The sequence below is a fragment of the Perissodus microlepis genome, chromosome 18, assembly GCF_051167445.1.
Source record: "Perissodus microlepis isolate ML-2025 ecotype Zambia chromosome 18, ASM5116744v1, whole genome shotgun sequence".
Lineage (NCBI taxonomy): Eukaryota > Metazoa > Chordata > Actinopteri > Cichliformes > Cichlidae > Perissodus > Perissodus microlepis.
In genome coordinates, this window is record NC_140478.1 from 23,981,676 (window position 1) to 23,995,945 (window position 14,270).

General features: G+C 38.8%; 1 protein-coding gene across 1 annotated transcript in view; it reads left to right on the plus strand.

Annotated features, from left to right (window-relative positions):
- Nucleotides 1–14,270, plus strand: part of col11a1b (collagen, type XI, alpha 1b) — an 81,809-nt gene that overhangs the window by 45,358 nt on the left and 22,181 nt on the right. The window contains exons 34-45 of the mRNA XM_084911862.1: nucleotides 184–237; nucleotides 781–825; nucleotides 1,202–1,255; nucleotides 1,392–1,445; nucleotides 2,206–2,259; nucleotides 2,526–2,633; nucleotides 3,185–3,274; nucleotides 7,240–7,293; nucleotides 11,167–11,274; nucleotides 11,365–11,472; nucleotides 12,193–12,246; nucleotides 12,751–12,804. Coding sequence (XP_084767988.1) covers nucleotides 184–237; nucleotides 781–825; nucleotides 1,202–1,255; nucleotides 1,392–1,445; nucleotides 2,206–2,259; nucleotides 2,526–2,633; nucleotides 3,185–3,274; nucleotides 7,240–7,293; nucleotides 11,167–11,274; nucleotides 11,365–11,472; nucleotides 12,193–12,246; nucleotides 12,751–12,804 — 837 coding nt within the window. The remainder of the gene's footprint in view (nucleotides 1–183; nucleotides 238–780; nucleotides 826–1,201; nucleotides 1,256–1,391; nucleotides 1,446–2,205; nucleotides 2,260–2,525; nucleotides 2,634–3,184; nucleotides 3,275–7,239; nucleotides 7,294–11,166; nucleotides 11,275–11,364; nucleotides 11,473–12,192; nucleotides 12,247–12,750; nucleotides 12,805–14,270) is intronic.

A 14,270-nucleotide genomic window follows, 5' to 3' on the forward strand; every position in this document is an offset into this window, starting at 1 on the left:
TTGTCTATGGGGTTTATGTGTTTTTTGTTTTCTGAAAAAGATATGCAGTAGGTAGAGAATTTTAGAGAGGGGCAGGGATGGCAATTGCCCTTAAATAAAATTATTCTTAGGATTTGCTTCTTATTGTTTTACGCTTTCTAAAACTGAACTTATTATTTCTGTAAATATATTTAATGAATTTAGGGTCCACGCGGTGGCCGTGGTGCTAGAGGACCAACAGGAAAGCCAGGTGCTAAGGTAAATGCCCATTTCAGGTTTTTAATGGCAGTTTGACTGATATAAAATATATCTTTATGTTTATATTTTTGTATGGAGCATGATTAAAATCAGTAGTTTGGTACAGCTGCTATGTGAAATACATGTTACTGTGCTCACGTATTATACATAAGTTATTATACATAGTACTGTATCTGTGTGTCTGTTGAAAGTCTTACATAAATATAGAGCTACCTAAATATAAAATTATAGTGTATCGATATTATAAAATGGTAAATGGCCTGCATTTGTGTAGCGCTTTACTCAGTCCCTAAGGACCCCAAAGCGCTTTACACTACATTCAGTCATTCACCCATTCACACACACATTCACACACTGGCAATGGTAAGCTAAAACATAGTTCCCCTTTGGTAAATCATGCAGGGAAATAAATGTGCATGCATGCACACCTTGACTTGGTGTGTAACCTCGGTATCAATGATTTGCATGAATTTGATTCATATTTCACACTACCTGTGTTGATGAAGTTCACAAAATTGCTCTGTACCCTGTCTATCTCCTCAGGGCAACTCAGGCAATGATGGACCTCCCGGCCTGCCAGGGGAGCGGGTTAGTATTGGGTTTTGTTTGATCAGCCACTCTTGTTTTGCACACAAACTCTGTGACACCAAAAGTATATCAGTTGGATTGAACTTAAACTTGAACTCAGAGTGAATTGTAGCTTTTTGTAATTTCAGTGAAGCACTTAGATTTTAAATCCTTTGGCTAGTTAATTTTAAATGAGCAACCTTATACTTATTTGTGTAACCTAATTTGTGTCACAAAAAGCCAGCAAATTCATAATGAACGAGGCAGTGCTATATATTTCTTAACTGCAACAGTGAAACAGCTAGGTTTCTCAGTGTGAATCTAATTATATTCCATTTACATGTTGTGGTTGTCATTCGCTATTCTGACTGCTTGATTTATTTTATTTTCATTTCAGGGACCTCAAGGACCACAGGGACCTGTCGGTTTCCCTGGACCCAAAGGACCTAATGTAAGTAGCTGCTGTCAAACTGTCAGTGAGCTGGCACCATTCACAACCATGTTGATGCTTTTCATGCAAGATTTTCAAATATTAATACACACCTGATATCTTGATCCTTATGAACTATCCACCTGTTCACCTCCAGGGCCCACCAGGGAAAGACGGGCTACCCGGTCATCCTGGACAGCGGGGAGAAACGGTTAGTGGGTAGTTTTGTACATTAACACCTTGTGTTGTGATGTTGTGAAGTCACGTATTGCGTCTTTCAGCCTCTCAAATAGCTACAGTTAGTGTATTTCAATGATGTTGAAGTAAAGATTGGGGTTTTTTTTACTTTTAATGAATACTTTTTTAAATGTTTTTTTTACAAAAGGTAAACAAGTAACATCGCTAGGAGTAGAAGAAATAGGATATAGGCATGACAACGAGCTGATTAAGTGCGTCATCTGTAATGCTGAAGTCTACTCATTATCTGTTCTTGCTTCTTTAGTGGTGTACAGTCCTATAATGTCTAATTGGTTTTGTGTTTACAGCTCCATAATTTGCTGTAAGCATTAAGCATTACATTTTGTATGCATAAGGACTTCTTCTGCTTCTGAAGAAAGAACAACCAAACTTGGATCGTGTTTACTGCACAGGTTTTACAGGCACTTCATACTGAAAAAGCAAGCGACTGTCTATGTGTGTTTTTTTTTTTTAATACCACTGTAAAAGTGCAAGCACTTTTACAGTGGTATTAAAAAGGTTTGAAAAACATTTAACTTGCTTATACCTGCAGGTGCCAGATTTAGGGTGTGAGAAATATTTTGTCAGCTTAACGATACATTACAGTGTAGTGTAGTTAAAACTGACTTTCTTTATGACCTAATGTTTACCTATTGTACAACACAAAGATGTCAGTAAATCAAATATCAAAATTTGTCCAGTAATATCTTTGATATCTCTGACATCTTCCTCAGGGCTTCCAAGGGAAGACTGGACCTCCGGGGCCTGGAGGAGTGGTTGGACCACAGGTAGATATTCAGCGAATGTCACCATTACCTCCTCTGTTGTGCACATATATTCTGTGTCTCTAGTTTAGGAGTTATGGAGTACAGAAATCTAGGTATATATCAGTAATAATAGCTTATCCTTAAAATAGTAATTAGAATGCATTAGATGGTTTTCAAATAATCAGTGTCGCTGATCATCAATTTGGAGTTACTATGAAGACCCCGGAATTATAGCAATTATATTTTATAGTTGATTAACCTTAATGTGTCGTGTTTGTCCTTGAAAGGGACCAACTGGAGAGACAGGACCAAGTGGAGAGCGAGGACACCCTGGCTCTCCTGGTCCACCTGGTGAACAAGGTCTACCTGGAGCTGCTGGAAAAGAGGGTGGAAAGGTAAATGACCATGCATTCAAATTCAGATAAATATAGGTCAAAACTTCTTTGATTATACAGAAAGCCTTGTTAAACAGTGCATCTGTCTACTTTAGTGTTATTTAAAATTATTGTTCTTTTAGCAACTTACAGAATTCATTTTTGTTCTTAACATGCTTTTTTCACCCCAGTTTAACAGCTTTGTAACCGACATATATTGGTATAATAGTGTGTAGGTAAACTGAAATACACTGATAAAAATATTTAACAACCACATGTTTCTTTTTTTGGGGTGGGGGGGGTGTTGTTCAATATCCAGTCTGTGCTAGTCTTAATTATTCTTTGGATAGCTCTATGTTTACTGGCCTACATTTTCTTTTTTTGCCATTACATTTTAATCACTTGCTATTGTTCCCGCATAATTACGTATAATTTTAGCTGTTATCACGAGATCAATCTTTTTTTTCTGTCATTCTCACAGATTGAGCTCTTCTTTGTTTTCACATAAAGGAACTCTGCCTTTCATGATTACCCAATGTCAGTTAACTGACTTATTCTCTTTCCCTCTGTAGGGTGATCCAGGTCTTCAGGGTCCTAGCGGCAAGCCAGGACCTGCTGGCCTGAGAGGTTTCCAAGGTGCAAGAGGTCTTCCAGGGGCCATGGTAACACAGAGACCTCCCACAGATTAATACATTAACGCAAACATACTTAACATGTCCACATGAAACTGTGCCATCCCACATCCTGAGCATCCACCCAGCTGAATTTAGCTCCAAACTCCAATTACCAGGCTAACAACCTGCTGTTAAACCAAATGTCACACTTGGCAGTGGACCTGACTGAACGTTACAGAATGGGCTTTCATAGAACTGAGAAGATTCAGTAATACACAGATTGATATATTTTATCATTACTGGTGTCAGCAATTTTAAAAATGTGTTTTGTTTTGTTTTTTTCCAATGTGGCTATGACATAAAGAATGTCCCTCTAATCAGCACTATGCTGCATGTCGTAGGCGTGAATTTCCTCATTTAGAATTGCACTAGTGGAGCCTATAAGGAATTCGTGTTTAGTTTTCTATCGAAGAATGAGTCAGATCCCTTTGATTCTGATTCAAACCCACAACTTACTGACTGCATCTCATGCACTCTAGCCTTCTGCATAACCTGAATTAATTCTCAATAAGAGTGGGTGTGAGTGAGAAAAAGTTCAAGGTCAGGGAGGATGCTGACTGAGGATCAACTTGGGGAACTGTGGTTGAAGCTCATTTCAAGGCTGACCATTAAGGGAGCACATGACAGCACTGCTCAGACTTATTGCAGCCGTTATGTTTGCCCCATGTGTGCTAAGGAATGGCTTTCCTTTTATAACGGGAGTACACATATACTGTGTGAAAAAAACTCACACAACCTCCCACTCTGTCAAAGTGATTTCATCCACACACAGAAACAGACACACATGGATATGTGCACTTCTTGTATTAGTGAAAATAAAAGCATAAATCTTCAATTCAGTTCAGTTTTATTTATATAGTGTTAAACCACATCAACAGTTGCCTCAAGGCACTTTATATTGTAAGGTAAAGATCCTACAATAATACACAGAAAACAGAGAAAACCCCAGCAATCATATGACCCCCTATTAGTTAGCATCAGTGGGAAGGAAAAACTCCCTTTTAACAGGAAGAAACCTCCAGAAGAACCAGGCTCAGGGATGGGCGGCATCATCCGCGACTGGTTGGAAGTGAGGGGAGGAAGACAGGAGAAAGGCATGCTGTGGAAGAGAGCCAGAGATTAATAATAACTAATAATTAAATGCAGAGAGGTGTATAAATGCATAGTGAGTCAAAAAGGTGACTGAAGAAGAAACACCCAGTGCATCATGGGAATCCCCCAGCAGCCTACACCTATTGGAGCACAAAAGGAAGGATTCAGGGTTACCTGATCCAACGCTAACTATATGATTTATCAAAAAGGAAAGTTTGAAGCCTAATATTAAAAGTAGAGAGGGTGTCTGTCTCTTGAATCCTAACTGGAAGCTGGTTCCACAGAAGAGGGGCCTGAAAGCTGAAAGCTTTGCCTCCCATTATACTTTTAAATACTCTAGGAACCCCAAGTAAGACTGCAGTCTGAAAGTGTAGTGCTCTAATGGGGTGATGCGGTACTATAAAGTCATTAAGATAAAATGGGGCCTGATTATTCAAAACCTTGTATTTGAGGAGCAGGATTTTAAATTTGATTCTGGATTTAATAGGGAGCCAATTAAGGGAAGCCAATATAGGAGCAATATGCTCTCTTTTTCTAGTCCCTGTCAGTACTCCTGCCACAGATAAACTCAAGGCTTTTCAGGAAGTTTTTTTTTAGGACATCCTAATAATAATGAATTACAGTAGTCCAGCCTAGAAGTAATAAATGCATGAACTAGTTTTTCAGCGTCATTCTGAGACATGACATATCATTTCTCAATATTGTACAATATTGTACAAAAGCAATCCTACATATTTATTTAATATGCACATTGAAGGACATATTCTTATCAAAAACGACTCCAAGGTTCCTCACAATGTTACAAGAGGCAAAGATAATGCCATCCAGAGTAAGCATCTGGTTAGATACCATATTTGTAAGACTTTTTGGACAGAGTACAATAACCTCAATTTTATCTGAATTTAGAAACATAAAATTAGAGGTAATCCAGGTCTTTATGTCCGTAAGAAATTCCAAGTTTACCTAATTGGTGTGTGTTATCTGGCTTAATAGGAAGATAAAGTTGTGTCATCTGCATAGTAGGGAAAATTATGCTATACCTTCTGATGCCTAAGAGAAGCATGTATAATGTAAACACAATTGGTCCTAGCACATAACCCTGTGGAACTCCAAAATTAACCTCAGCGTGTAAAGAGGACTCTCCATTTATATGAATAAATTGGAGCCTATTAGATAGATATGATTCAAACCACTGCAGTGCAGTACCTTTAATACCTACAGGATGCTCTAATGCTCTAAAATGTTATGGTCAACAATGCTGAACGGTGCACTGAGGTCTAGCAGGACAAGCACTGAGATGTGTCCACTGTGAGAGGCCATAAAAAGATCATATGTAACCTTCACATACTGTTTTACAGCTAGTTTTTCAAGAATTTTTGAGATAAAAGGAAGGTTGGAGATTGGCCTATAATTACCTAAGACAGCTGGGTGAAGCGATAGCTTTTTAAGTAACGGTTTAAGTATTGCCAGCTTGAAGGCCTCTGGTACATTAGAGATAGGTTGATCATTTTTAAGACTGAAACATTTGTTATTGGTAGGACCTCTTTGAAATGACTGAAATTAACTCAGAAAGATCCGTTTGAGAAAAAGAGTTTAAATCTTTTTCCTTTTGCAGAGTAAGTGTAGACAGACACACACCCACACACACGCGCACACACATACAAATATACATATTGCCACTGAGCACACACAGTTTATTTTTCTTTTTTTATGGGCATAGAGAGACACACACACACTCTTCATCACATCGCTCAGTCTTAAAGAAAGGCATAGTGACGATATATGAGCCAATAAATAACTTTTTGTCTGTCCAGCAAAGAAAGATCCTTCCAGTCTTCTAATGCACCGTGGTGAAATGTGGAAGTGGAGAGCCTGCTTGGCAGCCTCTGCACCCCCTGGCTCTGTTGAAGCTTGTAAATTAGTTATTATAATGAAAGTCTTTACAGCCTCTGGTGAACTGTGTTTTCCATAAGCAGTCTCAGCCTCCTGGCGCTGTGATTCAGCACAGGATTTGACATTCAAGGACCAAGATCTTGAAGAGATGACAAAATGCCAGAGATAAATGGACTATACCTGAACTTGTAGCCCACCTTGGGCTTCGTTTTTTTTCTCTTTTTCATTTTCTCTGATGCTTCTTGAAATTATTCCTGTTATATTAATAATGTAAATATGCCTACAGAAGAAGCTGTATCACGAATTATTAACTAAGAGATACATTTTCTCTGGTGGAGAACTGAACTTAAGTAAAAGTTTCGTGCTATAATGAATTAATTTAATCAGTTCCTTTTTTTAGCATGGATTTCAGGCAAATCTCCTCACTAACTGTTACTCCTTCCAAATAATCATTAACAGGATGTAAATTACCACCAGGCTGAAAATGCCCTTTCTGATTGAAGTTTCATACCACTTTTACTGAGTGATTAAGTTTTGTTTTTTCACGGGTATTCATTTGCTTTATTACAGCTTTTTAAAAGAAAACCTTTAAAAGACTTTAAAATTGAGGATTAAAAACATGCACAATTAGCCAAAACTGGCTACTATTTGGTAGTCAATTCAATCAAAGCATCCCATAACTAAAATGTACAAACAGATACTAAATTAGTAAATAGTTGTTTCATCCTTACTTGATTATTTATGATTCAATTTTTCTAATTGCCAGTTATGCTATGATTTTCTAGAGCCAAGCCCTCCTTATGTGCGTGCTCATACACAGTTCAAGCATGCGTATCTACTTACATGCATACATCCACACAGTAATGTTCAGAAGCCCATTTGACAGCTGTGATTACTGCTCTTTGAATAGCATTGAGTGGCAGCCTGCAGTGAGTGAGATCTAACCCTCTCCTGTCCTCTGCTTTCAGGGTCCAGGTGGCTTAAAGGGAGGAGAAGGGCCTCAGGGTCCTCCTGGCCCCATCGTAAGTAGCCTGTTACTATGGTTACCTCATCTCTCTTGCCACAGAGATTGCAGCGAAAAGTAGCTGGTGCTATTGGAGAATGGAGTCACACATGCTGTGCACAGCTCCGTACTTTGGTCATCCAGCAGCACGTGCTATATAAGCTGCAGTGTGGAGGGTGGTAGAACCAAGTGGGGTGGTACGATCGAATTCTGTGACATCATTGCTTAAATCATGGCGTTCAATATGAATATGTACTTCAATATTCAGGGCCAAATGGCATTTTTAATTTCTGTTTTCTTTGTTTAGTTTATTTTATGGCTAAGAAAGAAGTAAAGCTACTTCTTTTGTCATAAACTGGATGGTAAAAAGTCTCTGTCCTAAGTTACGCTATAGAGTATGCATGTCTTTGCTAATGCTGTTCTTTCTTCTCACTGCATTTCACGCCTCAGACTGGTGTTTATTGTTCAGTATAAAAATAATAATTTTCAGCTGTTAAATTTATGTAGCATATAAATGTCTGTACCACAGTTTGAGTAAAAAAAACTCTGCTTGATTTATAGTGCTTTGTCCAACACCTTTGCTTGAATAATGATCTAACCATTGCCTAATTGCTTAATCGAACAGCAAGTCATCCCTGTTACTCGATTGGTCACAAATGTCTCCCTCTAATACTTATTTGTTACTATAGCAACTGCCATTGCACAGTTTTCACTCAAATGACAATTCCAAGAAAAGAAACAAAGTTTATCTTTCTGTAATGAACTCATTGTTTCATTCAGCATCGATCACAGTAAAGAATCATATACACTATAGCAGGAATGTCATCACACTTGCTCATACATACTTTGTGGCCCTGAAAAGAAGCAAAATTGGGTGGGTAATCTAAAAAAAAAAGTAGGGCACTTTTACTCTGCCTTTGTCTCTAAGCCCCTCAGTTTGCGATATATGCAATGAAAAGCCTCAGGAGCTCCAGCGGTGATTTTGTACAGAAAGCTGACTGACAGGCTGCTTTGAACTGGCTGACATTTTGTTCAAGCGTTAAACGTGGGCTCCCGATAATTGCCCCTGCTCACCAGCGACAGAGCAACACCAGATTAGATGACAGCGGATATGCAGAGCACTGATGAAAAGATGATGAAAGTGAGAAGAGGGGCGTTCTCTGAAGGAGTGAAACCATTTCCACAGCGAAATGAGATAGTTTTCTTAAATTGGCTTGAAAGCAAGCCATTGGATGGAAACGTGTGATAGAGTGTTTTGGTAGATTTCAAAAAAACTCCTTAAAAGGAGTCCGGTGTGTAATGCCCACGCACACAAGAGATGTGATATTTTCCTTCATCGATTTCCTGCCAGAGTTTGAGCTGCTGTTGTTCTGTGGGAAAGTGTGTGAGTTCTGTGTGTGCGTTTCTTTTCTCGTCTGTGTATTTGAAAGAGACTGATCAGGAAAGAATAGCACAGGAAAAAAAGAAAGGATGAATGCGACAAGTCACAAACTTTACGAGAAAAACATGGGTGAAATGAAAGGGCGGGAAACGGACTGAAAAAGTATAAAGTTATTTGATTCAAAGGAATGTGTGTGTGCTTGTTTGCGCATGTGTGTCATCGTGGCCAAGTTGGCAGGCTGTGCATGACAGTTTGGAGCTTGGTGTGTGTCACCAGCAATGTCTGTCATGAAACGGGCCAGGCATATGAGTGCCAGGTGGCATCTCACATCAGCAGCTGAATCAGAGTGTGTGTTTTTCGTGTGAATCAGTCTGAAGCTTTGGCCTGTACACATGCACATTTCATTTTATTTGAAAGCGGCTCTACCCAGACCTTCCCTGGGTAAGGGAATGCCAAAAAGACCTCGTGATCAACAATGTAGTTGCAGTTCATGTGATCTGGGGTACCTACACAGTGATGAGCACCCACCTGGGAATAGTGAAGAGCAGGGTAATAAGGCATGCTGATGTGGGGGAAATGGTGAGACCTTCCAAAAGGCCTTGGCTGGGGAAAGCAGCTCCAGCCTATTAAATAGATAAGCGTGTTCATCAGTGACTCCTTTCATAGGTAAGCTTTGAGGCTGTCAGCAGGGTCAGTGTAATTTTAGAATGGTTATCAGTTAATGGCTATATTTCTAGCATGTCACAGCTTATAGTAATGCTGCGCTTAGTTACTGTGGTTAGTACTTCTAACAATGAAATATTTTGCATATATTTTATTTTGCACCAGACTGCAAATGCTACCATCGTCTTGAGGGAAAACTTAGTTGTTGTATGTGCACAGATAATAGGCTTTTATGTTTGTGATGTTTTTCATTCAAATCTACTTCACATTATCGTGACAATATTCTCCGGGAATCCTATTCCTTCAAAATTTCTTTAAAGTAAACTGACAGGCTAGAGCTAATCCAGTTAAAAAAAACATGGCGTTTAAATGTCTTGACTCTTTTTTGTCATTTGTGGGTCTCGTAATAGGGACAGAAAGCGACAATAATATAATCGGCAACTGTGAAATGGCTGTAACGTAATCTGACAGAGGAGTCCAGCAGGCTGAGATTGTTATTCTAAGTGTCTGAGATTGCTTTTTGACATTATCCTGTCATGCACGACATGCATGACATGCATGTCATGCATGTCGCATATACTGATGCCAGGTCAACAAAATAGCTTTAGCTAATAATATTATCTCTACTCTGTCTACAAAGGGTCTCTTTATTCTTAGAACCAAATGTGTTTTTGTTGGAGTTTTTTTATTTTACTTTTTTTCGCCTGTTTGACAGGTAGTAATCATTTCAGTCAAAATGGTCATAGTGGTCTACTAGTCCCAGGGTTGTCAGATAGGAATGTTTCCATCCATTTGTCCATCCACAAGTAGACACAAGTGAAAACCTTAAAATATATTGGGAATCAGTATATTGCCAACCACGCACAAACATGAACTGTGATTTAACATTTTTAATATCTATCTGTCACAACTGGGGCAGCAGTCGTGTGATGAATAAATGAGGACCCAAAATGCAGACGGTGATGGAGATGCGAGTGGAGGTTTATTTACAGTGAAAATAACGGAAGTGAGGGCAGGACTGAACATAAACCTAAACTGGGTGAAACTAACAAACAAACCTGGAACATAAGGTCGCGACAAGGAGCACAGGCAGACACGCAGTATAAATACACACGCAAGGTAATTAGGAAATGGCAGACAGGCGGGGACACAGCTGGAACTAATGGACATAACGAGACACAAACCTACAAAGTAAAACAGGAAACACACAGACTGTTTTACACAACCAACTGGGGACACGAACAGAACACAGAGGAGAGACACAACTCAAACCCTAAGAACAAATACAAAATCAGAATAAACTAGAAAAATTATAATAATAAACTTGAAGCGCTGGGTCACCGACCCAGGACCATGACACTATCTATCTCACATAACACACATAAGATTTCTTTTTGCTCTCTAACTCTATAACAGAACTCTAACTGTCTTATTTAGACAGCTCTCTCAAACTATCACTTGGGTTTACACCATTGTCTTCCTGTAGCAATTAGCCTCTTACAATATTTCTGATGCCTGACTCTGAAGGAGTCCCTTACATTCTGCTTTTAGAGAACAGTCTAAACATGTCTTATATGGAGCCAATCCAGTCAAAAGTATTGTCTTTTTTCCTTAATAAGAGACAGATTTCAAGTATTGCTCTCTTTGATACTTTAGACATGAAAATGTGCCTTGAAGTTTAAAATACCAGAATTTTCTTTCTAGGCAGACTTTCAAATCAATTTACCCTTTTTAAGCTTAAGTCTAGACAAAACACACTTGCTTTTTGCTTAACTGTTTCTTAGCTTTACTGTACGCAAATTGCGTTTTTGAGTAAGACAGCAGTGACTGATGAGTGTTTGTTTACAGGGTTCTCCTGGAGAGAGAGGTCCTGCTGGCTCCGGAGGTCCCATTGGTCCCACAGGACGCAATGGTCCTCAAGGACCACCTGGCCCTGCTGGAGAAAAAGGGGGTCCTGTGAGTTTTTTTTCTAAATTTTACTTGGTGAAATACCTATTTAAGTTCAATATGTCAAGATTTTACAATATTGTGCAAATTATGTTTTAGGGAGAGAAAGGTCCCATGGGTCCTGCTGGCCGTGATGGCATTCAAGGTCCTATTGGTCTTCCTGGTCCAGCTGGTCCACAGGGTCCTCCTGGTGAAGATGGTGACAAGGTGGAGCAAAGTTTTAATACCTTAAAACCTAGAGTTGATTGATTTTTATATTTGCTACAGGGAGTTATAATGTTTTGTTTGTTAAAAACAAAAGCTTTTAAGTTCTTGGTTAAAGATAAAAACAGAGAAATGAAAAAAAAAAAACCATTATTTTATAACCTCAAAGAGAGCTGTCAGCTTCAACTATGAACTCCTCTTTATTCTAAAGTATTCTTGTATCAATGTACTTAACTGCAAGCTTGTTATGACAGCAATTACTCCCGATAGAATCTTACATTAAGTAAACAAAATAAGCACACACTAACGGCTTTAGAAATCTTCTTAAATGCAAATAGACAAACAAATCCATGTACTGAAATAGCCAGTTGTTTACACATCCTGTGTACCCTGAGGCCAGCAAATCCCACATCCACACTTGATACACTGAACCAGAAATTTGCATTTTTATTTTTGTAACCATGACACCCTCTTCAATCCCAGTCACGTCTTTGGCCACAGCATTTTGTCAATCATAGAGCCAATGGGGTTAGACAGGGAGCCAATCAATTAATTACAAACACTCACCCAAGGTCTTTGTGGGCCAATCAAATTAGATTCTCTTGAGAAATATTTACTGCCTAATCATGGTAAAGGTGACACTTTAAGATATTAGACTTTGACTAAACATGGAGGAGAGAGATTTGAGCTCTGCTTTGTCTGTATGTGCTTGTTACACTGCAGGGAGAAGTTGGTGGACCTGGACAGAAAGGAAGTAAAGGAGACAAGGGTGAACTTGTGAGTCTTTTTCTTCCCCTCTCGCTCTCTTTTAATGAAGTTTTATGTCACAGATTCATTCAAATCAGTGAGTTTTATTACAATTCATGTTAAATAACTAAAGATGCTGATTTCACCACTGAATTGAGTAGAACAAAAGGAATAGATTGCTAGAAAATGTTTCTTATTTTGCCCTTAAAAGTCTGCAGCATATAAAATACTAGCTGAAGTGCTGCTATGTTTACAAAATGGTTACTTAGTTTGTAATAAGAATTGCAGCGTGTTCTGTCCTCATCTTAAACGCTTGTATTTTTTCAGTTGACTTTTGTTTGTCCTCACACGCATCACGTCAAATACATTCCAGATTGAATTAGATTTTTCTTGCCGGTACAAATGTCATTATTCCAGGTAGACAGTGTGTGATGGAGATCAGGTTTAGCATGCAACTGCCCTATATTTCATTGCTCGATTCAGATGGCGTGTCTATCATGTACATCTTAATAATCAGCTTCCTCCTGTTTGTAGGGTCCACCAGGCCCAACTGGTCTCCAGGGTGTAGTTGGAGCTCCTGGTCCAGCTGTGAGTATCTCATCCTCTGACCATCTAATGTCAAAGTTTATTCTCTGAAGTATTTTCATACACCGATAAGAATGTAATCCTAAAACATTAAAAGTTACATGAATACCCGTTTATACTGTACTAAAATCCACTCTGAATATTGCTTTCTGTTTTCACAAAACTTTCCAACCTTTATTTCACCTTTCCTGAATTTTTAAAGACTTTCTTTCCATCATTTGTGATGCCTACAAAAGTAAGTGCTGTCTTCTTAATGTCATGTCTTCATTACCATACTGGCTTCTGGGTAAGAACAGTGAAATGGGAAATCAGATTTTAAAAACATTTTTTTTCCAAAACAAGCCCCCATGAAGACAGGGAGGGTGTAATAAGACCAAAAGGCTGCCGGCTGAAACTTGTTATCTCCAGACCTGCAGTCCAATAATGACGTGCCATTGAATCGTGTCTCGTTTTGAAGGACGACACCTTTTTATTGATTCATCATCAGCCACACTCTGATATGAGCAAAAGTTACTCTATGCAGGTTTTTGCTTAGCCATTTCTTGCTGATTGTATATAATCAGTTAAATGGGTTGTTTAAGTGTTTAGATATATTTAAAAACTGGACACTTGAGTCATAATTGTGCTTGCTTGGAGACCCTTAGTTTAATAAACAATATTTCATTTCCCAGATGGACAGAAATTAACAACTGTTCAGGCAGGTCAGGGCCATATTATGCAAGCACTATTGCTTTTTTACTCTTGCCTCTGCAGTCCAAAAACCTTTGGCTACAGTCCCTGTTCATTTTAAAATTCCCCATCCTTTTATCATTGTAATGCTGCACAAAATTCCTTTTAATTACAACTTTTAGTTGTGGTCCTGTATTAGTATCGGGGTACCAAAAAGACTTTTTCTTAAAAGCTTTTATCCCCCATCAATTAAAATGCAATTACAAATTTGGTATTTGTTATCCTGGAAACTCATGCAAAGCATTACGTTTGTGACCTTGCGCTTACAAAACAGGCTTACACGCAGCAATAATGTGCCAGTCAGTGCGCCAGTCATTTCCTTACATTAGGTTCTATGGCACTAGCTTAGAATACTGCCTTGTATGGTGCAGAACATCCTCTACTCTTCCATCTCATTAACACAACAGGGAAAGTCCTGTTTCTACAATAGCTGATGGCCCGAGGGCAACTAACAGCTCATTGCTGTAAATTATCAGGCCTTAACAACCATTCTAGCACAAATCCAGCATCTGCAGGGCTCTGTGGGGGCTAGAATAGACCTGGTGAGACGGATTGCCGTGAGCAGGTAGTGCTCCCGAGCTGCATAACAAATTATTTAATAGTTGTTTGTCCTGGTGAGTCAGTCTGCTCATGTGTATTCATATCTTCATAACTGAGTCCTGACTCGTGCTGTGTAGTTTTAACATCATCTGCTCTGTTTTTATTATTGCATGTCTGAATGCTGTTATCACTTGTGGCTA